At 57.2% G+C, this 23454-nt stretch overlaps 2 protein-coding genes across 5 annotated transcripts in view; both read right to left on the bottom strand.

The window, feature by feature from the left end:
- DLG3 (discs large MAGUK scaffold protein 3) overlaps positions 1–10728 on the bottom strand; it is a 76272-nt gene extending 65544 nt beyond the window's left edge. For 3 of the 4 annotated variants that reach the window (XM_030967411.1, XM_030967413.1, XM_030967412.1), the window contains exons 1-3: positions 10651–10727; positions 8471–8602; positions 812–960 (exon numbers count right to left, since the gene is read on the bottom strand). In XM_030967411.1, coding sequence (XP_030823271.1) covers positions 812–960; positions 8471–8602; positions 10651–10666 — 297 coding nt within the window. In that variant the 5' untranslated portion in view covers positions 10667–10727. Of the gene's footprint in view, positions 1–811; positions 961–8470; positions 8603–10650 lie in introns of all 4 variants that reach the window. The other variant, XM_030967415.1, reaches the window with a different exon arrangement.
- A 380-nt stretch (positions 10729–11108) lies between these two features.
- On the bottom strand, positions 11109–22453 carry GDPD2 (glycerophosphodiester phosphodiesterase domain containing 2). The gene is made up of 16 exons (XM_030967543.1): positions 22242–22453; positions 19652–19800; positions 18480–18583; positions 18314–18407; positions 17970–18029; positions 17529–17627; positions 17089–17182; positions 16536–16681; positions 15968–16050; positions 15294–15444; positions 14560–14775; positions 13505–13656; positions 13027–13174; positions 12728–12810; positions 12268–12296; positions 11109–11955 (listed from the first exon to the last, which is right to left on the bottom strand). The coding sequence occupies exons 2-16, from the start codon at positions 19763–19765 to the stop codon at positions 11903–11905; spliced, it is 1626 nt and encodes a 541-aa protein (XP_030823403.1). The 5' UTR covers positions 19766–19800; positions 22242–22453; the 3' UTR covers positions 11109–11902.
- Positions 22454–23454: the final 1001 nt, after the last annotated feature.

The raw sequence follows: 23454 nt of genomic DNA, 5'->3' as shown, positions 1-23454 counted from the left end.
TCTTTATCCCCAAACTCCTTTAAAGTATTCTTCCTTAGATGATATCATTCAGCTCCATCTTCCCTGTGTGACACTTAAATTTGGAGTACCCCCAGGTATATGATGGGAAGCCAGTTCAATCTCTGAGGCAGAAAATGGTGTTTATCTCATAGGGTTATTTCACTGAAAGGAGGAATCCCTGAATTTTTGCATTTCTGCACTAGATTAGGGGGATCCTACAGCATCCCATGGCAGGGCAGTGAGTGGGGGATGGAGGCAGTAAGTGGGGGATGGAAAGAAAGCCTGCAAAGACACGAGGCAATTTTATTTACCTTGGTGCCTTTCTGATAACTGAGACCCTACTGCTCAATTCCTGCCTCTCCACCTGGTGCTGTATCTTTTAGAATGCTGTTGAAAATTGAGGAGAATGCAAATAAGAGAGACACAAGCTATCTGAAAGCTGGGAAAAAATCCTGAAAAGGGAAACTTGAAAGACTCAACCTACTTCACTTATCAAAAGTGGCTGGATCAGAGAGCTGAAATGCCTCCATGGGAGACAGTGTCAGACAGGAGCAAATAATCCAGCTGCAACTGCAGAGCAGGAGCCAGAGCTGGAGCTGGAGCTGTTCACATTACAAGTAATTCAATTAACACTTGTGAACCAGAGAGGTTGCCTCATTAATGAGACAAGCTATCACAGAGAATGTGTGGGAACAGCCGGGATCTGAGCTGGGCAGGGGGTGGTGGCCAGCAGCCCATGTGCCCCTTGAGTCCCTCTTAGCGTAGGAGTGTGCAGGGTCTGGCCCTGCAGCACCACAAGGCTGGGTCTTACCTCAGGCAGGTTTTGGGGCTCTCTGGGTGTGACTGTGGAGCTGGGCTCACTGTCGCCAAGCTGTTCCCTGGCCGTGCCATGACGTGCATCCAGGCTCGGAGACTGCTCGGGTGCAGAGCGCAGCGTGAAATCGTAGAATTCATGGATATCTGCAAAACAGCAGGAGAAACATCCTCAGGACCAGGGGGCAGCCTGATGCCTGACAGCAGCCTGTGGGGTGCAGCACCTGTGACCTCCACTCTGCCCCCAGGCCCTGAGCCCTCTGTGAGAGGCTGGCACCCTGGGAGAGGGCTCTGCTGGCCCCCTGTGCTTGCTGTGTGTCCCACCACTCCCCCTGTGCAAGGCAGGAGGTGTAGTGGGGTGCCTGGCTCACTGTGCAGTGCCCGTGGCTCTGGAAGGCATAGGAATGTCCACAGAGCAGTGACCATACAGTCCACATTGACTAAGAGCAAACTCTGCTCAGCAGCATCAATCCAACACCCAGCCCATCCTGCTCTCCTCCAGGCTGTGCCAGCCCCAGGCATGGTCCCTGTCCCTGCTGCTCTGACAAGCCTCTTGTACCAGGCAGCCCCTGCCTGCCCTGACTCTGATGGGCTATTCCCTCCCCATCACAGCCCCCCACCACCCTGTGGAGGGGCTCCCTTACCAGGGGGACAGGCAGAGAAGCCACAGGGCACTCAGTGTACAAGCCCTAAAGCTGATGACTACAGCTCTGTTAACCCCAGCTCCCTCCCTGGTATCTCCCCTTTTCCACCTGCACACTGCCACAACAGGTATCAAGGCACCCTCATTCTGGGCTCCAAGGACCTGAGTCTGCTGCTGTAAACCACAGTGGCTCTAGAGAGAGCCATGAAAATGGGGTATACCAGCTCTCACTGCTCCAGAGACACTTATGGGGCAAGACTGGGGCCTGAGAGCAGCTGCCCAGGTATAGTTCCAGAGGAGCTCTGAGAGCCCAGCCCCTCTCCCAGCCCAGCCAGGAGGGTTTTACCCTCTCCAGGTCACACACAGAGGATTCCAGGGAGCAGAAGTTCTGCAGTGCGCTCAGAGTTCCTCCCTAAGGAAGCTCCCACTGCTGCACACTCAGGCAGCTGCTGGCCCCCGGCAGCCCCCAGTTATCTCCACAGCCAGCACCTCCAGAGTGGTCAACATATCCACTGCAGAAGGGTTTTAATTTCAAAAAGGAAACTACATCAAAAGTGAGAACCTGTTTTTATGAAGAAACTGAAAGGGGTAACAAAAACTTGTGGGAGGCTCTGAGCCTATTTAGAGAGACCCACTGGGACATGAGAACAGACATGGAGTGTCTGGCTGGAGAATACTGTAAAGGCAAGAGGGAGGAAAGCTAGGCTTGACTGCAGAGGAAAAGAGGCTATTGAAAATGAGAAGACATTCATCTAAACTGCTGAAGCTGCATCTAAATGAGAAAACCAGAATGGATGGTAAATGCTGTCAGGTTAAAGGTAAAGCTCCAAGAGGTCAGCCAAAAGAGTTTGGTAAACGCCTTCCAAAAGCCATAAAAAAAGTCATAAATCCCTTCAAGCACCTGGGAAACAGGAAGCCTGGCAGAGCCTGCAGGGCCAAAAAGTCAAGGCAGCATAAATGAGCACTTGAAGCAGGAAAAGACACAGCAGGAACCTGAGATTATTTTCTGTACCTGCATCTGCTCTGGAGGAAGCTGGAGAGCTCCACTTCTGTGAGTGACCCCAGGGGCAAGCTGTGGCGCTCAGCTTGAGGGGGATGTGGCCACTCCCATGGCACTCCCTGGGAGCGCAGGGATGAAGCACCTGCACTTGCCCTCCAGTCTGTGATTTCTCACCTGAAACTATGCCACAGCATGGCATCATGAGGTATTAAACACCCACATCACAAAGACTTCAACAGGAAATCTGGTGAGCACTGGCACTGCAAGCAGGGACACGCTGGCCACTGCCTGAGGCTGGTCCCTGGCTGCAGCAGGGTGCTCTGCCTAAGCAGGGACACAGCAGCTGCAAATTTGTCTCACAGGTTCATCAGTGAAAGGCTGAGAGAGGAGGGTCTGCTGAGCAGGGATAAGATCAAGTGAGGAGGGTCTGCTGTTCTCAGTGCTGAAAAATACTGAGACCAGCTTGACCAAACTGTCAGACCTCACCACGAGGACAGGCAAGCCATGCTCCCTGACTGGAGCTGGGAGCAGCGAGAATGTGCACTCTGATATGGAAGTGAGAGTCAGGAGTGGTGAGAAGAAGAAATGAAAGAGCTGCTCGCACCTTTTTGAGCACAAAGCACATTTTGTTGACTAATAATCTAAAAAATGCACATGACTGACAGTCAATCACTTTATACTACAAAAGGCCAGTGAGAACTTCCATCATACCTCCCTGAGGTGTGTGAAGATCCTTCCCTTGGGTGGGGACACCCCTCGAGGCTGAGTCAGAGATTTGCCCTTGGTCATTGGTGTGGGTGAGTGACATCAATCTCTACTTAGTAATTGTTTAGCTAGCTCTAATATAATTGCTTTAATATTGCTTCAAAAACAGTGCACTACACTAGTAATTATAGCTACCCATACTGTTTAGTAAATAATTCTGATTAAGCTCTTTTTTTCTCTAATCCTTATCATTATTGTAATAAATTTAAACAAATAATTTGATATATTTGTATAAATACATTGGGATTATCATCCTTAATCCTGTCAGACAAAGTTGTATAAAGGTTCAATTACACCTGTATAATCCTTTAGACATATACCACTGACAAAGTCTGGGGCTAAATTGGATCCAGCTGCACCCAGGCTCCTCTCTGAGGGTGAGTTTAGAAAGGAAGGGTGTCCTTTCTTCACCTTGTGACTCAACAGGAGGGTTTTTATAATAAACTTTGTCTGGAGCTCCCACCCTGCAGAGCAGAGCAGGGCTGCACGCCCAGGCACAATTCCCCATCCTCTCTCCCAGTGTTTAACCACGTGCCCATGCACTGCAGCAGCACATCCCTGATGCTGATGGGACAAGAACAGCTTCAACCCCCATCTTGAGCTCCCAGGGGCTGCCTGGTGTGTGAGCTCCCAGCTGTAGGGGCAAAGCTGATACAGATCTCACTCACTGGCAGAACAGCAGCTGGGCGCCCAAGGGCAGCCCAGCCAGGCTCTGTGGCTGCCCCAGTGCAGGGAGCACCGTGCCACTGCCTGGCATCAGTGCCACTTTTGGAAATGCTGTTTTGTGCTGCCAGGCTCTGCCCTGTGCCCTGGGAGACAGCTGGCAATGATGGGAGGAGGGGGAGTCCCCAGATGTACCAACTGCACCTGGGACACCCCTTCTATAGCCCCCAGGCTGCCCCTGAAAACCTCCCAAACCAGACACGAGGTCACAGCGAGCCCTCACTTCACAGCCAGAGACACTGGACTTTGTTTTCGTGCTAAAACATCTCTCCCTCTGGTTATAAAAATAATAATTGCGTAACAGGATAGCAGCAGCTTCTGGCTGCACGGATTACGCTGGGAGCACACAAAACTTTGCAAGAATGAAAACAGGATTTGAAGGGCTCCATTGTGGGGGTGTGCTGCTGCTGGCACCCCCGTTTGTCATCCATCTGCTGCAGGAACACAGCCTGGGGCAGCCCAGCTGGCAAGGAGCCTGAAGGGCACGAAACTTGTCCCCTGAAGCAGCCACTCTCCACCTCCAAAACCCTCAGCCCAGTTTAGGTGCTTGCCAGAAGAGAGAATTGTTGCTGGCACCAGGGATTAGAGGAGTTTCAGGATTGGTGGACAGGGTTCAGGCAGCAAAGGACAGAAGTACATTTTAGGACACATGCACGTGGCATTAAGATAATATAAATACATGCTGGTTTCTCTCACTTCTTATGAGCATCACAAGTAAGTCTGCCTCACCTGTGCACTTTAAGAGCAGCACTACCTGAAAAACCTCCATAAGAGGATGTTGTGGTAGCAAAAGATGAAGCTGCATGTTCTGTCTCACAGCCCAGTTTCTGTCTGATGACATGCAAATTTGTTCTGGATCTAATAAGAAAAAGTAACTCAAGATTTACAGATATTAGAATTTTTCGAATAATTTTTTCCTGGGGTTAACACATCAAATAAATGTCATTAAATATTTCTATAGCATCTGTGCACTAAAGCAGTGCCCTTGTGCCAGCCAGCACATGCACTTCCAGAAAATGACATTTCTTCCCCAATGTGTGCACTGTCAGCAGCTGCAGCACCACAGATTTACCCCAAGCAGAAACCCCAGCCTTGCAGCAGACCCATTGCCATTCACACCCATGGCTGCCACAGCTGATCTTTTCCAAGCAAGCGGCAAGTTTCCATCCTTGCTACGGGCCAATCTGCAAGAGGAGGAGTCCTCAGGGTTGGGCAGCCTCCAGATTCCTCCAGTTTTCCACGCTGGCTCCTGCAGCCACCCGGTGAAGCCATTACACCATCGCCAGCTGTGCTGTTAGCAGGCAGGTCTTGCTGGGGTTTTGCACCCAGGGAAGCACTGCCTGCCACTCCTTCTGCCTTCACCACATCAGGATGCTCATGAGGAATCTTTTGCAGGGTAAAAGGAGCTGCAGGGGAGGACTGGGAGCCCCAAGAGCTGACAGGACCTACAGAGGTCTACACTGGCCAGTGCTCAGGCACAGAAGAGAAGCTGAGTCCCAGAGGATTTTTGGGAGGAGCTGCTGGGAGCTGGGACAGCTGGACACACACAAACCCTGCCTGTCCAGCTTCTCCCACTGCAAAGGGCACAACGGCTGCTTTCAGGCTCTGGGAAGGAAAGGTCAGGGAGCTGCTTTTGTGTGCAAGCCCCATCCTCCCCAGCAGCACCAAGCACCTCCCTGAGGGGCTCCACGGAGCAAAGGGAAAACGGGGTCACCATCGCCCCAGCCCAGGCTCCGGGAGCACCCCTCTGCTGGGCTGTTTCCTTGCAAGTCACGCACTTGGCTCCGCAGCCTCAGACACGGAGAGAGGGGCCAGCAGAAGGGAGCCAGCACAGCCTGTTTTCCCTCTGCACAGCCAAGGAATTTCTTTTGTGCTGAGCAGGGTTTGGCACATTCCAGCAGAGCAGCTCCCGCAGCGCCGGGGCCGTGCCGAGCCAGCCGCGGCACCGCTGGGACAGGAGCTGTCCTGGCACGGGCAGTGTGCCCCCGGCACAGGCAGAGCCAGGGACAGGGAGGTGGCCACAAGGATTTAAAGGGCTGGGCCATGCTCAGAGGAGTCTGGCAGAGCATGGTGCATGTGCAGAGCAGTGCTGGGTATGATCACAGTGACTGACCCATCCAACACAACACTGACGCATCCTGGACACAGCAGAGGCTGGGGCCTCTGGAGACCCCAAACCAGCTTGTTCTTTAAAATAAAAAAGCATACAGAAAGTCATATCCCTGGCATTTTTCACGTGGACTAACTTGGCAAACTCCATGATGTTTGGCACTGCTGGTAGCTCTACTATGGCCTGATGCATTTTGATGTTCTAACTCCAACCAGCCAGTGTGTGCTCTAGGAGAGCACTACCTGCAGGAGCAGGTGGCCTGAGGACAGGGATGGACCATGCTCACACATTCATCTTCCCCAGGGGCTGAAAAAAGCAGGGCTGTGCTGCTGAAAGGCTGCAAGAGGAGGGAGCTCTGCAGCTAAAGCCTCTCCAGAGCCAGAAGCTTCTGGCATGGTGTGGGGCAGAGAGATGGGAGCTCTGCACTGAGCAGTGTCTGTACTCTCCTGCAAATCCTCCTCCCACACCAAGCCAGCCCTGTGACTCGGAGCAGACCTCAGACAGAGACACAGTGGCCCACTGGGAAAAGGAGGGGTGAAAATAAAAATGAAAATAGAAATGTTCCATCATCCTTGCAGTGCTGTTACTGTGCTCCAGTGGGTACAGATATGGACATGAGGCAACCCAGTGTGTGCCAGCTGTGTGTGGCCACAGTGAGCACACAGCCAGACACAATGTCCATGCTGGGACAGAGACAATCACAAACCCACACTCCAAGGGGAAACAGAGGGAGGGAGCTGAGGAGGGGGGGCGGAAGTAATTAATGCAAATTCCTAGTTTAGGTAAACACATCCAGAGAAAGGCTCGCTCTGGCACGGGGAATTAATATCCTGTTAAACCAGTTGAAAAGGTCACCAGTAAACAGGAGACACTCCCAGCACTCCCTCGTGCCAGGGCTGATAGGACACCAAGACAAACGGCTGAGAGCAGGGAGCAGGGACGCTGCAGCATCCGCCTGCCAGCCTGCAGCTGCAGCCAGCTCGTGTTCTCTGCAGCTACACTCCCTCCACAGCACTTCTGCACTAACAGCAGCAGCCCTGGGCCTTGGGAAAGCTGCTTTGCTGCCTTCACACAGCCCCAGGGAGGACTGGCCAGCACACAAAAGCAGCCAGGGGTGTTGGGCTAATGTCAGGTTGGTCAAGGTCACAGCCCTGCTGGGGATCCCTGCCTCCAGGCTGGGGATCATTTAGAGAGAAGGCTGTATAAATGAAGAGATAAGAAAGGAGATGTACACTGGGTCCGCCAGTATGGGGCCCATCTGTCCTGGGGAGTGCACCCTTGGCACATGCCTGTGCTGCTGCTGGCACAGACATTCCAGCACAAGACCTTTAAAAGGACATGCTGGGACTGACTGGAAGTCTCCAGGTGATGCTCCAACAGCATTTGAGAAAAAAGGATAGAATAAAATTACTCAGGACACAGCATTACTTCATCTTCAATGGAAAACCTGATGCACAGAGGAGCTGCTGGCAACTCATCTCTGCAGGCACAGAAGTGGAACTCAGGCTGCAGAGGTGTGAAGAAAAGGTGAGAGCTGCCAAGAGAACAGCGAGGGGGAGCACCAGGGCTGAGACAGCCTTGGGTCAAAATGCACTGAGAGTGAGCCACAGAGCACATGTGGAGCTCTGCACCCTGGGGCCTGGGTCTTCTTCTAAGAGTGGGGAGCCTCTGGGGTGCTTTCCCTTCCATCCCACCAGGGAAACTCAGCTTCTTTCCCAGGAGATCCAGGAACAGAAACCACCAGGGCTGCACGCATTTCCCAAGGCCCGCAGAGAACAGAACTTAAGGAGAATAGCAAGATAGCTGTATTGCACAGAGAAGCTTCTTAGTCCAGAAAGACTTCAGCTCCATTTGTCTCATTCCACATGGAGAACTTTATACAGTGCTCAAAATGCCATTTTCTGGTGTCCAGCCCCAAGAAAAGCCTTGCTGTTAAGTCGTGTGTGAAATGGAACTGCTGGAACAGTGTGTTTCTCACAAGTGCTGGTGGGTCTAAGCACAAGAAAGGACCGAGTGCCCCAAAGGAGCCTGGGTACATGTGGGCTCTCTCTTAAAGACAGAAAAATCTAGTTTTCCTTCCTGGACACACCTGGGCTGTACCGCACAGAGAGCACTCACAGCAGGGCAGGATCCCTTAGCAGGTGCTGGATAGAACAGGCATGGCCTGATCAAGGAGGTGTTACCCCTTGTCCTCAATCAGACTGAGGAATGCTGTTCTCTACAAACACCCAGTGATTGCAGCCCTGGTATCTCCTGCCTAAGCCCTGGAGGGGAAAGACAGCCCAGCTCCCTGGCATTGCATGCCATGTGTTTCCACAGAATGCACTGCTCAGTGCCAGGCACCAGTGTGGGATCAGGCTCCCAGGAAACCCCACTAAACACAAGGACTGCAAGGGACTGCAAGGCAGGGGCTTACCCAGCAGAGCCTGGAAGAGTTCACTTTGGAAGATGTGCGAAACTTTTCCAATGGAAGCTTTTAACTCCTGCTCCTCCGGGGACTGCAGGGTGCTTTGGTATCTGGTCAGAATTTCCACTGCCCGTTCAGTGTCTGCAGAGATGACACAGGAGTAACAAGGCATTAGCATTGTAGGATGCTATGGAAAGGCTTGAGTGCAGTCTGGGATAATGCCTCAAGCTGCCTTCCAGTCTGGATTTTAAAAAGTCACACAGCAACAAAAGCAGCCTTCCTTACACACACCTGGGAAAGCTAACCCTGCTGAGAGCCACTGAGGGCCCACAGCAGAGACCTGGGCAGGAGGAGAGGTAGTTCTGCCACCAACCCTGAAAATCAGGGGCTACAATCAGATTGACTCTGAACTCTGTGGCACTGGGCAGGCTGAACACCTCTTCCACTTCCCAGGCACAGAAGCTGTTCAGGAGCTGGACACATTCTGGTTGCACAGGGCTATGAATACTACTGCAGAGCTGCAGCCTCCCACATAGGGCCAGATGGCTGCAGCAAAGCTGAGCGTAGGCCCATTCACGTAGTGCAAACAGCTCAGCTACAGGAGAGGCAAAACTTGGGTTGCTACAGGGTGAAGCACAAGAATTGCTCAAAGCAGCAAACAGCCGTGGGTCAGCAGGAGACAAGTGGGACAGGAACACGATGCCTTGGGGTCAGGGGAGATGCTGGTGAGGAGGGGAGCTGGAGGCTGCCATGAAGCAACATTTTGGTCACTGACTGGGCTAGACATAGCTATGAGAAAACCCTGGACCTAAAATAGTGGAGCTGTGATCTCCCTGCCTGGACACCTCCACACTTCTCTGGGCAGCCAGCCAGAGCTGCCAGTGCAGCCCCGACCTCAGATGTGACCCATGTCTCAGGCAGGTGGTGAGCTCCTGTGGACCTTCAGACCATCCCTGCCCCACCAGTGGATGTTTCCCTTTGTCACCCAGGCAGACTGAAGACAAAGAGTGTCTGTGTGTGAAGGCAGGGAAGCTGTCCCGCCACTGCTGGAGACTCATCTTTTAAGCCAGGAACTCATGCAGAAAGGATGACCTTGCTCATCACAGGGCTCTCGAGAATTCAGGTCATCAGACAAGGGGGCCAGTGTCTGCTCGGGTACGTGCCACCTGGTGTCCCAGCTCGCCCAGCCTTCCAGCTCCTCCTCGGCTGAAAGGGAAAGGGGGTCCTCCTGCCTGTGTCACCAGACCACACTGACTCATCGTGGGAGCAGAACAGGGAAAGGAGTCTGGGGAAGTGTGAACAGCTTTGACTTGGAGCTGGGCTCCACACCTGCTCCAGGAAAAGCAGAGACTTCCCTGAGCTTTGTGGCAATCCTAACCCTGTGCTATTACTAAGAGCTTCCTTTTCTGCAAGATTAAACAGTGGCTTCAAACACTGCCCAGCATACCATGAGCAGGGTTGAGATGTCACTGCCTGGTCATTCCTGACCTTATCAGCAGAACTAAAGGAGCTCATGGAGAGCTGGGGCCACTACACCAGGACACAAAGACTGTGAACCTGGTGTGAACTTCCCACCACAGCCCAGGCTGTGCAGCAAGAGCGGCAGGCACCGCGCTGACCCCTGTGCTGCCGGCCACCCGTGCCGGGTGACAGCCAGCTGCAGCAGGGCACTGCTGGCCACCCATAGCGGGTCACAGCCAGCTACAGCAGGGCACTGCTGCCTCCCGATCTGGGCAAGTGCTGTGCACCCAGCCAGGCAGGGAGACCACAGAACCCTTCCTACAGCTCCCAAGAAATAGCACATGGTGTCCAGGGCCCATCTCCACGTGCCTCAAGGTGCATGCAGGTCCCACGTACAGGAAATCCCTTCTGGCAGAGCCCAAATCCCCCCAGCCGCTCTCCTTCCTCCCCGCAGCACGCAAGGGATCTGCAAGCAGAGCATCCCACGGCCACCCACTCTGAGCCACGGCAGCACAACGTGTCCACGGCCCGAGCAGGGCGTGGAGCGAGAGCGCCCAGTCCTCGGGTTTAACCCCTGCCTCGCTCGGCCGCCTGTGCTGGGGAGCGAGGGCGGAGGTGCCGGGCAGGACGCGGAGCACCGGGCGCGGTCCCAGCGGGGCAGACACTTGTTGAGCGCGGGGCCGCGGTGCCCCGGCGCGGCGGGCAGGGCCGGGCAGTGCGCTCCTTACCTTCCCGGCGGATCATCGCTCCGCCGTGGCCGACGGCCGCTCCGCTCCGCGCCAGCCCGCGAGCGGCCGAGCCGCCGCCCGCCCCGCCCTGCCCCGCCCAGCCCGGGCCGGCCGGGGCCGCCCCCCGGCCGCGGGCACCGCCTCCGGGAGCGCCCCGCCACCGCCGCTCCGAGCCCCGGGCACCGCCTCGGGGAGCGCCCCGCCACCGCCGCTCCGAGCCCCGGGCAGGCTCGGCCTGAGCCCCGGGAGCCGCGCCCCGCTCGGCCTCCCTCGCCGCCCGCTGCGGAGGGCCCAGCCCGTTCCCCGCGCCGGCGGTGGGTGGCACGGAGGCGCCGCGGAGCGAGCCCGCCCCGGGCCGGTACCGTCCGGGCTGCGCCGGCTCCTTCTACCGGGCCGGCAGCGCCGCCGGCAGGGAAAGGCGCGGAAGGGAGGACGCAGGCGTGCCCGCCGCACCCCTTCGGGCTCTGTCTGCCGCTCCTCTGCTTTATTGACATAAATAGACAGCAACAAGTCAAAGTGACACGGTACCCCTCTCCCTGTTCAAGGCCCTGCTGCAACGTGACCGATGCCGAGTTCCACCGCTCCCCCTGCTGCCCTGGAGCAGCAGCAGGAGCGTGAGCGCGGTCCTGCCAGCCCCTGACACCCACCACCCCCAGCCCTGCTCCTTCTCTTCCCCGAGCAACAGGCATTAACTGCTGCACGGAGTGCCAGGACCCTGTCCCGTGAAGATGAAACCAGCAGCAGCAGGGATACGATTTGTGTCCAGGATGGGAGGGTGAAGAGCTCGGCTTTCCCTTTGTCTTTTGAAAAGCCACTCCACATCCCCCTTCCTATTCCTGAAGCCATGGGACAGGGCAGCCCCCAGGGGAACAGCCCTTAAACCAGGTGTCCCATCCCTGGCTGCAGAGCTGCTGACAACAGGCAGAGACAGCCCTTCCCCTGCACCAAACAGTGACCCAAATCCCCGCTCCTGTCCAAACCCCAAGGGAGAGGTCTCAGCTCCAGCACTGCTGGATAAATATTCTGCCCCTAGGCCACCCCTGCAAAGCTTTAGTTCCTCCCTGCTAGTGGGCAATGAGAACTCAGTTCCAAGTCTTTTCAGCTGAGGGCAGCTGTGCACCATGAAAGGAGCCAGGAAGGCCACGGTGGAAGGGAGGCTCGGAGGAAAGGAGCCCCGAAGCTGGCCTGAGGAGCGCCTCCCGCCTGAGCTGTGCAGGGCTCTGGCTGCCCTTCCCCACAGCTGACACAGGCGTCACTCTTGCATCAAGCTGTTGATCTTTGTGAGCAGCACATCCGTCTCAGACTCTGAGGAGACACAGAAAAAGCATTCATTGTGGGCAGCCACAGTCCCGCAGCGACAGGCGGAGCAGCCTGAAAAGCAGGTTTGAGGATATTCGGGAAATGTGGGATTCCCTAGTGCTGTCCCACAGGGCTGCTTGTTAACCTTGTTAACGGCAGGACAGGAGGAACTCCCTGGGCTGGGATTCCCTTCCCTCCCCCAGCCATCCCAAACCACTCCGTCACGTTTGGCTGGGAAAGCTGCCTGCCTGTCAGGGAGAGTCCCAGAGGCAAAGCCTGGCTCCGAGGGAGGGAAGCTCCCGTTCCGTGCGCACTCACCCGCTGGCCGTCTCCTGTGGGAACATTTCCTAGGAGATGGAACAGGATCGATGTTAGCATGCAAGTCTGGTCCCACCGTGCCCTCCCCTGAGCTGCCAGCTGGAGGCTCTGGGGCCCCGCAGTCCCAGAGGGAACTGCTCTCAGTGCCTGCAGCACTGGGAAAAAGGACAGGAGCCCCCAGCCTCAGCCCACCAAGCCCTGGGGTGCAGAGTGGGTTAACAAGTGTGAACTAAGGCATACAGCAGCTTGAGGCAGGGCCAGGGCAGACTTTTAGCTGCAGCTTGGAGATGAAAGTTGCCCCCACACACTTCTGTGTTACTTAACCAGACAGGAGAGGACCCCCCCAGGATCAGAGTCCAGAGAGGAGTGGCAGCAGGTTTGGGTCTGCACCAGCCACCCAAGGCACACTACAGCCTCCACCAACAGAGCTGCCTCGGGAGGGAAAAGGGATCAAACCTACTTCATCAGGACGAAGGCCCAGATGATGATAAGGAAGGAAACACAGTCCACAACGATCCAGATCATGAAGTATGTGCTGCTGGGCTGCAACGCAACGAGACAAACCACTGAACACCAGCTAGGGGTGGTGTGCCGTGGCACAGCCCTGATTGCTGTGCCACCAGTCCCTTCTATAGGGTCACATGCTCCCATGCCAGTACAGCAGTGAGCACAAGTCACCCTCTAGGCAGCTGCACAGGACCCACAAGCGCCTGGGACACAGGGCTGTGGGGCAGGGTGAAGGATGGAGGGGTCACTTGCCAGCAGCCAGATGGGGTGTTCCATCTCCTTCAGCACCTGGCAGGCGTTGGTGGTGACAGAGCTCACCCCTGAGCACCACAGCACAGAGAAGAGCCAGGGCTGGTTCACCACGTACAAGTTGACAGAGATGTTGTCCCGGCGGTACTGCCTGTGTGGGGACAGCCATGGTGAGAGTAGCAGACAGCAGGGTGCCACCACACTCTGCACAGCCAGAGGGGGCTGTACATTTGGGAAATGATTCAGCATTTGCAGCCACATGGAGCAACTGTCTGGAGATCCAGATTTGCTAGCAGAGCAGAGGACTGAAGCCAGCTCCATCCTCTGCACCAGCCCTGCCTGAGAGGGACACTTGTTCACAAGGCACACTCCCAGCTCTTCCCAGAAGCACACCAGTAACTCAGCACCCTCACCTCTGCTGGCCCGTGGGACAGTCCCCAGACCCCCAGAGCTGCCAGGTACTTGGACAAAGCATTCTCACCTAATCTCCTCAGAGCTCATGTCCTGGTAGGGCAGATTGACATGCAGCACTGGCTCCTTCTCATTCTCGACCCTCTTCCGGCCATAGACGTGCTGGACACCTGGGGCCTGCTGTTTGACATCTTCCCTGAACCCATCTGGAAGCCAGAGGACCTAGGCAAGAGCCAGAGAGCACGTGCAGAGGAGAGGTGCTCCAGAGAGTTTGCTCTCTTCCAATATTCCCTCGCAGGTCCAGGCCCACCTGGCCTGCTTAGACAGCTGCTTCCTGCCCCGTCTGCACACTCAGCTCTTCCATGAGGATCTCAGCCAGGACAGTCTCCTAAGAGCTTGCCCCAGCCAAGCAATAAGCACAGGTCCCACTGAAGGGAGAAAGCAGTTCCAGCCAAGGAAATCTGCAACAGTTAAGTCCTTTCTGGGTCTTTGAATGGCTCAAGAAGTGAATCCATTTATCCCCAGCTCTGCAGCAAGAATGCACCTCGGATCACCATTATAGCACAAGTCTTTTCTATGTCCCCTCCTGCTCTGCATTCCCAAAAAGCCAAGCAACATGATTTGAGTGCTGATTTGTCCCCTGAGGGCAGCACATATCCTGTGCTGCAGGGGTTGGAGGAAGCATAAAGGGAGCACAGGAGGGTGCAGCAGGAGTCCCAGAGCTGCAGGGAGAGGTGTGGTGGAGTGTGGGGAGGTGAAACCCTCAGCATTGTACTCCTGCTCATGCTGGCAGCGCTGGTCTCCTCCCTAGCCTGAGTCATTGTTTACACACCAGGGTGGCCAGTGCTGGGAAACCAAAGTATTTGCAGGGGTCTGAAGTATTTGGAGGGGTCTGAAGCTGTAGGCATTAAACCCTAATTATTGGTAACTTCTCCCACCCTAATTATTGGTAACTTCTCCCATCTAGAGAACCCCACACATGGGCAGGGCTGCCCAGCAGGGATCACATATAGGGACAGGGTGTATGGGGTGTCAGGGATGGTCAGTGTGGCTGGCAGGGCACCTCCCACCACGGCAGGGGTGTGACAGCAGGGCCTGGCAGGGCTGGGGTGGTGACCAGCTCACCTGCTGCAGCGGGATGCCTGACTGTAAAATCACTCCCAGGGTGACATTGACAAAGTTCTGGTAGTCACTGTGGTTCTCAGGCCGAAGGTCAAACATGATGGAGAGGTTGCTGTGCTTGGCTGCCTCTAGAGCCTGTTCCAGGGACGGGATCCTCTGTTCAGCTGCCTCCTGGCGATCACTGGGAGAAAGACTCTGCACAGTGGGAAATGGCCTCCGCTGCAAGGGTGAGAGGGGAGCAGACCACCTGTCAGCTTCCACATCCAAACTGGTGCCTGTCTCTCTCAGTTTCCTACACTGGCCTCTCCATGTGCTCTCCAGTGCTCACAGGCACAGGGAACCTCCCTGTGCACATCCACGGGCACCTGTACCCTTCTCCCCACTAACAACAGAATTCAAGCAGCCCCAACGCCTGTGGGCATTCAAAGCTGCTCAGCAGTAGTTAGTCACCTTTTGGGAAGAGCCTGGCCACAGCTGCCTTCAAGACCAGGCAGGCTGTGCACCTCAGAGCAAACATGAGCCATCCCCTCTGAAAGCAGCCTCCTCCATGCTCAGCCGAGGAGTCAGAACAAACTCCAGCTTGGGGCATAACTGCACCCAAGGGATTTGTGCAGGCTTCTGCACCCTGTCCAGGTGTCTGCTAGGACCAGGAAAGGTTCTGGAGCCCTAGGGCAGGGCTAATGCTTCACCCAAAAATGCATCCATTCCTCACCAGCCACCCTAAGGACATTCCTGACCTCCAGAAACCAGCTGCCAGCATCCAGCTGCTGGAGGTCTGTCCAGTTGAAGGCAGTGCTGTTCAGGGCAGCCCTCTCAGGGAACACAGCTTGCACGTTGGTGGTCCTGGTGAGTTCCTCGTCATGCATGAGGAATGGGACCCCGTCAGCACTGGCAAAGGAGCACAGAAGAAAGCCATGTGTTGTAAGCTGTTTGTCTCCTACCCTGCCCTGGCATTTCTACCCCTCCCAGCCACCTGCCAGAGTAACCCCCACCCTTATTCTACTTGTGGCCCTTTTTTTACACAAAAATGTGCACCTAGAGACCAAGCCACCAACCCAGTAGTTCCTTGCTCTCTGAAAGGGCTGTCCCAATAACAGGATTGCATGGGATGAACTGGAGCCAGGGTCTGTGTTCCAAGCAGTACCCCTCCCCTGATGGAGCCTCCCTCCCCAGAAGGCAATCTGCATGGGAAGCACAGAAACCCAGTAGCAGAATCAACCTCTCCCAGATCATTGGGACACCAAGCTGGAGCCTGTCCCATACTGGGAAGGTGGGAGTGGCAGAGCCCTTTGAACAGGGCTGCCTGCAAATGCAGGCTATTATCAGTCCTCCAGGTGTCTTCCAGAATGCCCCCTGTGCGAGGTGACATCCCAGGATACACAGCCCCCTTCCTCCCTCTGAGCCCCTTTACCTCACCATGACGTCTGTCTCAAAGACTTGCACATCACAGTCCACTGCCTTGTGCAGTGACATGAGGGTGTTCTCGGGGGCCAGCTGGAAAAAGGAATGGTGTTAGTGCAGGGAGCATGGGCAGCATGGGGCAGGCACTCATCCTGCCTGGAGGCATCCAGCAGCTTGGCCGGGCTCTAGGGCAGCCACAATGAGCCTGGGGTGACCTGGGCATGGTGGGGGGGTGGAAAAGGACTGGGGGTAGACAGACAGAGCCTGCCTGGTCCCTGCTCCCCAGCCCACACTACACAGCCAGGCTTTCTGCTGGGAGTTGCACGCTCCTGGTCCAGCAGTGCTCAGGCAGCAGCTCTGTCCTGCAGCTGCTGCATCCCCTCCTCACCCTGTGCTCACCCAGCCTCCAAGCCTCACCTGCCCTGCTGCTGTGGGGATAGCACAGTCCTTGTCTGGCCACAGCTTGTCCAGGCCTGTGGCCACAAGGATCTGTGCCCCACAGCCAGGCACAGCCTGGCTTCTCCTAGTGGAGCAGCCTGGCCATGCACCCTGACCACTGCTAGGTGCTGGTCACTCACCATGGGTGCTCCTCGATGGCCAACTAGGGCTGGCTTGGGGGGCAGCTGATTCTCCTCCATGATGCAAGGGGAGGTGATTCCCAAGGGAGCCAGGTAGAGGGCAATCATTGCTGCACAGTACACAAGCAGCACAAACACCCTGAGACCTGCAGGCACACACAGAAATTATGAGGTACAGAGGAAGTATTTTGCAGGTCACTAGGAATAAGCCAAGGCTGCTTCACCTGGCATTAACCTGTCATTGCCTTAGGTCAAACATTGCACCCTCAGCCTCAGGAACACTGAGGATTTATTGCTGGCCCTTGCCCAACTCAGCACTTCTGCAGCACTCTGCCACCTGTAGCCTCGTTCAGCTGCAAAGCAGGGGGGGCTGAAGCTGCAACAAGGGCTGCTCATGACAAACCACCAGGAGCAGGCATTACTGCCACACTGGAGACCTGTTCCCACTACTGCACTGCTCCCTGAGCACCACTCTGCCACCAGTGCTGCTCAGCTGGGTGGCAGGACAAAGGGCACCAGCCAAGGGGACAAGTGCAGAGCTCAGAGGGGTTACCTGTGCTGCGGGTGCGGTAGATGAAGCTGGCCAGGGGCCAGGCAAGGAGTGTCATTCCCCCCACAGCTCCAATGTGCAGGAAGGGACCTGTTGCCTGGGAAGGCAAAAAACACAAGGTGTCAGCCAGCACCAGTGCCTGTTTCCAAAATACACATGCCCCAATGCCAGGGATCTGCCCCTGCAGCCAGGACTGCTCGAAGATCCACAGCGCTGGGAGGGAGGGACAGGCTCCTGGGGGACAGAACACACTCCCTGCTCTGGTCCAGCCACCATTCATCAGTCTGGTGGCAGCTGCTCCAGACAGGACTGCAGGGGCAGAAGGGACTTCACCCCCAGTGCACACAAGCCATGCTGGGGACTTCAGTCAGCTCCCTTGAGCTCAAGGCCACAGGTCAGGCTATGGGTACAGTGGGAGAGTCCCTGCTATGGAGGTGACTCACCTGCAGGGAGATCCATGCACTTTTCCACTCCTCTGCCCACTTTATTCCCAGCCCTGTGAAGGCTGCAGCCACCACCAGGGCAGTCAGGATCAGCAGGACCTGTGGGGCATGCACAGGGCAGTTAGGGGAGCACACAGCATCTTGCAGGCCAGGCAGAGTCCTCCTCATCCCTTCCTTAAGAACCCCTGCAAGCCCTGATACCCATTTTCCCCATCTGGGTTTGTAGCTGAGCTCTGTGCTCCATGCTCTGAGCACTGGGAATATTCCCATCCCAGACACGTGTGGCTGAGGAACTGACAGCTGCAGCCCTGGTCAGCAGGGACACACAGCCACTCCGTGGGGTCACAGCAGCCATGCACAGCCCCAGCAGGCTGGCACAGCTTCTGAAGGTGCAAGGGCAGCCAGGGCAGGCACCATCTCCCTGCACCTCCAGTCTCTCACCTTGTGCACCCAGTGTAGCTTCAAGGGCTGGCCGCAGAGCTGCAAGCACAGAGCGAGGACCTGCAAGGGCAAGGAGCTGTCAGACTGGGCTGTGCCCCACACCTCAGCCCTCACACAGCATGGGACTCACCCAGAGAAGCTCGGGCTCCCTGCACAGGCAGGGGCTCTGCCCGTGCTCAGGCTGACCCGGCCCCAGATGCTGCAGGCTCCTCCCAGCTCAGGGCAGCCTGTGCTCAGCACAGCCCAATTCCTCCAGCTCAGCACAGCCCCATTCCCCCAGCTCAGGGCAGCCTGGGCTCAGCACAGCCCCGTTCCCCCAGCCCAGCAGGGTCAGGAGGGCTCACCAGCAGCACAGACGAGTAGCTGATCAGCACAGCTGTAGCTATGAGCAGCACCAGGGACCAGTCTAGCCACAGCTTCTTCTGCCTGAAGATGAATCTGCCAGCAAAGGGGAAGGTCAGAGGGGCAGGGGTGACGTGGGGAACAAGGCTGGATGTAGATTCTACTCACTCGTTGAAGTTGTGGAAATCATTGAGGATGATGATAGCGAAGTAGAGCCACACCAGGGTGAAGAGGAAGACGCAGAAGAGGAAAAGGAACCAGCTGCAGTCATACTGAAAGCCAGAGATGAGAGTTATACACGTACCCTCAGGGCTCCTAGCCCCTGGGCAGGTTGCTGAGACCCCTGGGTATCACCCAGCCAGCAGCAGGGAGCACAGGGGGTCACAGCAGGAATGGCCCAGGGGTCCAGGCACTGAGCTGTGCCATGGACAGGGACCAGAGGTACCCTGGCTGGCTCTTTTGGCTGGACCTACACTACAGAAAGATGGATCAGCATGTCCTACAACAAACTAAAAATCTGCCTCTGCTAGGCTGGGGAGGATGGCCCCTGTGGCAAGACTGCCTCCTTTCCCATGCAGCACTCCATGGGAACAGGCTGGGACTTTGGACACAAGAAGGGGTGGGCAGCCAGGTCCCATTCCCTTCTAGCTGCATGATCTGTGAGCTGGGCAGAGAGCAGTGCAGGGCCTCAGAACTGCCCTTGTAGTGGTGAGTCTGCAGGCTGGGTCCAGCTACACTGTCCACAGCCACTAGTGCCAGGTGTGTGGGGGAGGTGAGGGGTGCCACAGGTGCCAGAGGGACACCTAGCAACCCGGACTTATTCGTACATTCCAGGCAAGACAGGACAAGCCGCAGCAGAGCCACACCCATGGGAGTCGGAGACCTCAGAGGATCCCAGGGCCTCACCACTCCCAGGTTACAAATTGCTGGGGACACCCTCCTGGTGGGGCCACACCCAGCCCAGGAACTGTGTCTCCCACGTGCCTGGCCAGGTGCCCCGGGACCTGCTTGCCAGCCCAGCCCTAGGGCTCTGCTCTGCCCCAGGCACGTGCAAGCCCCACTGCAGAGCACGCTAATGCTGCTCTACCCCTCTCGTCACCCAGCAGGAGCACAGATCATCCTCCCACTGCTCCAGGCCAGGACAGTTCCTGGGCAGCGAGGGTGCCAGCACCCCAGCTTTCCTGGGGCTCGGCCCTGGGAAGCAGGAGCAGCAGCAAGAGGTCAGCAGCTCAGTGTCTGGGCTCAGCATCCCAGCCAGAGCCCTTCCCCACCCCAGCCAGCACTCTAAGACTCCCACAAAGGGGTTGGCAAGCCCCAGCTCAGCATCACTCAGGTATCACCTTGGTGGTTCTCAGGCCCTTCCTCTTCTCCTTCTTGGCAGTGATCCACTGGCAGCTGTAGGGGCAGAGCAGGCAGGTGGCACAGGTAGAGCAGCATCCAGGGGGGTCTGCCATGGCAGCAGACTGTCCCAGAGCCAAGGTCAGGTGTCCTGTGGGGATACAGACACAGTGTGTTGGCACAGACCTCCCAGCACACTGCCCCCACCCCGTGCACTGAGCACTGAGGCATTTTGTGTCCAGGTACCCTGGCAGGTGGCCCAGAGTGCTGGGACATAGTGGGGCTGCTGGCTGTGTCCCCAGACAAGGCTTGGTGCCAGGGGAAGAAGCAGCTCAGGGTGCAGCCCAACCTGTTCAGCAGGCTGTGCTGGGACCCTTCACCCAACAAGCTGGAACAAGCCTGGAGCTGGCAGGGAGCAGGGCCTGCTCCCCAGCCCAGGGCTCAGCACTCTGCCTGGGAGCCAGGACCACTGTGCAAGCCAGCCAGCGTGACAGCACCACTGCACCCAGGCCTCCCCACCTGCAAGGACTGTCCAGTGCCATGCCATGGCCTGGGAAGTTCCTGTTCTGATCCCTAGGTCCAGGTCCTTGCTGCTGCAGCACCATCCTGGCAGCCCCTGAGCTCAACCTGCACACCAAGGAATCCCAAATGTGGCTGGAGAAGCCGCAGCTGAGCAGGCACTGGATGGCTTTGGTCCAAGTGCTTGTGGGGGAACCAATTTCTACAGTCACAGAGATCCTCCAGGGCAGGGCCACCACTGAGTTCCCAAGGCTGGCAAGGGGACAGAGCCAGGATGCTTTGCTGTGATCCCCAAATTCCTGGTGCTTGGCTGGAAGAAGCAGAGAGCCCAAAACAAGATCTTCCTTGATCCATCCAGAGAAATCCCATCTTTACTATTGCTTGTGCTGCTGTGGAGCTGCTCCTCCTCGCCCCAACCTCCCCAAGAGGCCAGGCTCACTATGCAACACTATCACCCTGCAGATTAAGCCTGGCTCTCATTTCACTGTGACCACTGAGCCAGGCATGAGAGCCAGCTGACCACATCCTCCCAGCCACATCCTCTCCAGTGCTGGAGTGCCTCACAGAGCTGTGTCCCATTCCAGGCTGGGCTGTGGAGAGAGGGAGCAGAGCTAGCCCAGCTCCTCCCTGGCCCAGCCAGCCAGACCAGAGCACCTCTGCCATGCCCTAGCTGGTCTGCCCCTGGAACAGGGTAGCACCCAGCCTGTCATCTTGCTCCTAAATACCATCCCATGGGGGCCTCCAGGGCCGGGGTGCAGAGCCTGCCCCAGCACCCACACAGAGCACAGGGGCACACACAGGCAGGCAGCACCCTGAGAGCAGGACCCCATCCCTGGCCAGGCAGCTTCTGCAGGCTGGGGCATGTCTGGGGGCTGCCATCAGCAAGTCCAGCCAGCCAAGGCACAGAGGGTGATGAGCATCAAAACAGAGTCCCAAATCTTCCACCCCCTCCACCTTCCAGGCACCAGACCAGCAGCTGTGACCTGCTCAGTGATGGCACTGAGGGAGTCAGCCTTAACACAAGGGATGCCACGGGTCTCTGGCTGCAGGCTCATACCTCTGCTGTCACCAGAAACAGTCACCACTTCCACCAGTGGGCTCAGACAGCCTTCCCTTGGAGTCACCCTGTCCCCTGTCACCGCTCACATGGGCAGGGCACTGGTGTCAGCAGCTCCTGGCAGGCTCCCACGCAGGGTACACAGTACAGGAGGAGTGGCTGTGGGCACCAGCTGCAACTCAGCTGCTCCAAGGGACTGCTGCTGCCAAGACTGGAGCTTGGCAGAGAGTGGCACAGGACTGGTCACAAATCTGCCCCAATGGTGCTGTCCGGAGGGTTTGGAGGAGAAATGCCACCCTGTTCTCCAGCTCAGAGTGTGACTGCAGCAGCAGCAGCAGCAGCATCAGTGGTTATGGCAGGGCACACATCCCAGACGGAGCAGGGATAGGCACACAACAGACCCTGCTCAGCTTCTGCTCCAGCTGCAGTGGGAGAGCAGCAGAGTGGGAGCTGGGGCTCCATCATGGCTGGAAGCACCCTCCTTTAGCTCCCCCCAAACAACCCCCACTGCACACTCAGCCCTTGTGTGCGAGGCACAGGGAATCTGAAGGGCTGACAAACCCATTGCCACAGTCACCGACACGGCAGCGTGTGCTGGTAGCCTCACAAGCACCTCTGTGCTGGCACAGGACAACCTGGTGGCCATATGCAGATCGGGATTCCCTTGTCCTGGAGGAGCCGAGCTGAGCCAGCCCAGGCTGTGTGCCACCGGGCAGGAGCTGGTGCCTAACCCCGCTGCTGCCTTTCCTCGTAGGATGGAGGACAGAACACGGGCTCAACACGGAGCAGAAGATGACCCCAAAACATCAATAGCAGCACAGCCTGGCCCAGATCCCCCACTCTCAGTCTCATGCCCGGGCAGCCAGTCCTGCGCTCCCCGTCCCTGCTCTCCAGAGCGTGGGAACAACACGGGCCATCCCCTTCCTTCCCCCCTCACCTTCCCGGGACCATCACGCCCTCCCCGTGCCGCCTGCCAGCCCAGGACAGCATCCCCAGGGCGGGGGAGCCCCAAGTACCTGCTCCCCGCGGATGTCGCGCTCCCGCAGCCGGGCCAGGTGAGCGCGGGGCTGGGCTCTCCCGGGCCCATGCGTGCCAGCACTCGGCTCCCGCTGCTGCGCTCACACCCCGCTGGGTGTGCCCGGCCCGGCAGGTCCGCACAGGCCGGCAGAGGCGGGCAGACTGCGAGCGGAGCCGAGCGGAGCGGGGGGCCGGGCTGGGGTCAGGGCGGGCCCCGAGCAGAGGGGGAAGGGGCCCCGGGGCCGTCACGCGTCGCAGCGCGGAGGAGTTTGCAGGCAGGCCACGTCCAGGCAGGGCCAGACTCCAGGGAGAGCTCCCGGGAGATGGAGGCAGAGCTTCGTGCATCGCCGCGCCTTTGAGAGAGGGGCTGCGGGAGCCCCTCGGACAAAAGGGGACTTTTCTCTTCCCGGCAGAGGAAGCCTGAACAGACACAGCCCAGGTCACCGCGGCTGGCCCGGCGGACACACCGGGGCATGCTTTGAAGGCAGAAGCACAGAAGTAAAAGTGCTTTTCTTGCCTTGAGCCGAGAGAAATCCTTCCGAATGAGTGCATCTGAACTTTGCTAAAGCAGCAGATGAAAGGAGGCTCCAGACAGGCCTGATGCCAGCTGAAGATGGATGTGCTGATGCCTTCCACCTTCCCCCTCCCTCCCTGTGGCACAGCATAGCTGTCCCCTCCAGCCTCTGCTCCAGCTCTCTGCTCCTGGTGAGCCAGGCTGCACGATGGGCACTCAGACTTTTCTGCGTCACTGAATTGATCCATCATTGCCTGTGATCTCAGGGGACCCCTCTGATCTTCTGCCACTTGCAGAGGACCTGAGAAAGCTGATTTACAGGGAGGTGATGGCATTCTGCAGTGACATAGCAACTGCCAATTTAGGCAGAAGCCTCAGCACTCGGCCCTCGGCTGATCCTGTTCCGCACTGCTGTTAACAGCTCCGGCACAACTCCTTGGGCCGCTCCATGGAATGTGCTGATTAAGGCCTTATCAGTGGAGGGTCTGGGGCACTGCAGGAGGGTTTGTGCAGAAACACCCATTGCTCTGCACCCAAAGGAGTAAGCTGAAAGCATTGCAATGGCCAGGAATATCCCCCAGACAAGCGAGCAGCCCTGCAGACCCAGATTTTGTGAGATGTGAGCAGTTTGGCAGTGAGGTTCACCTCCTACATCGTGTGTTCTGCTGACTCTGGCACAGATCAGCCGCATGGCTTAC

This window comes from Camarhynchus parvulus, chromosome 4A, assembly GCF_901933205.1.
Source record: "Camarhynchus parvulus chromosome 4A, STF_HiC, whole genome shotgun sequence".
In the NCBI taxonomy this organism is placed as follows: Eukaryota; Metazoa; Chordata; class Aves; order Passeriformes; family Thraupidae; genus Camarhynchus; species Camarhynchus parvulus.
The sequence above is the reverse complement of the archived record's forward strand: the minus strand, read 5'-3'. Positions and strand labels throughout refer to the sequence as shown.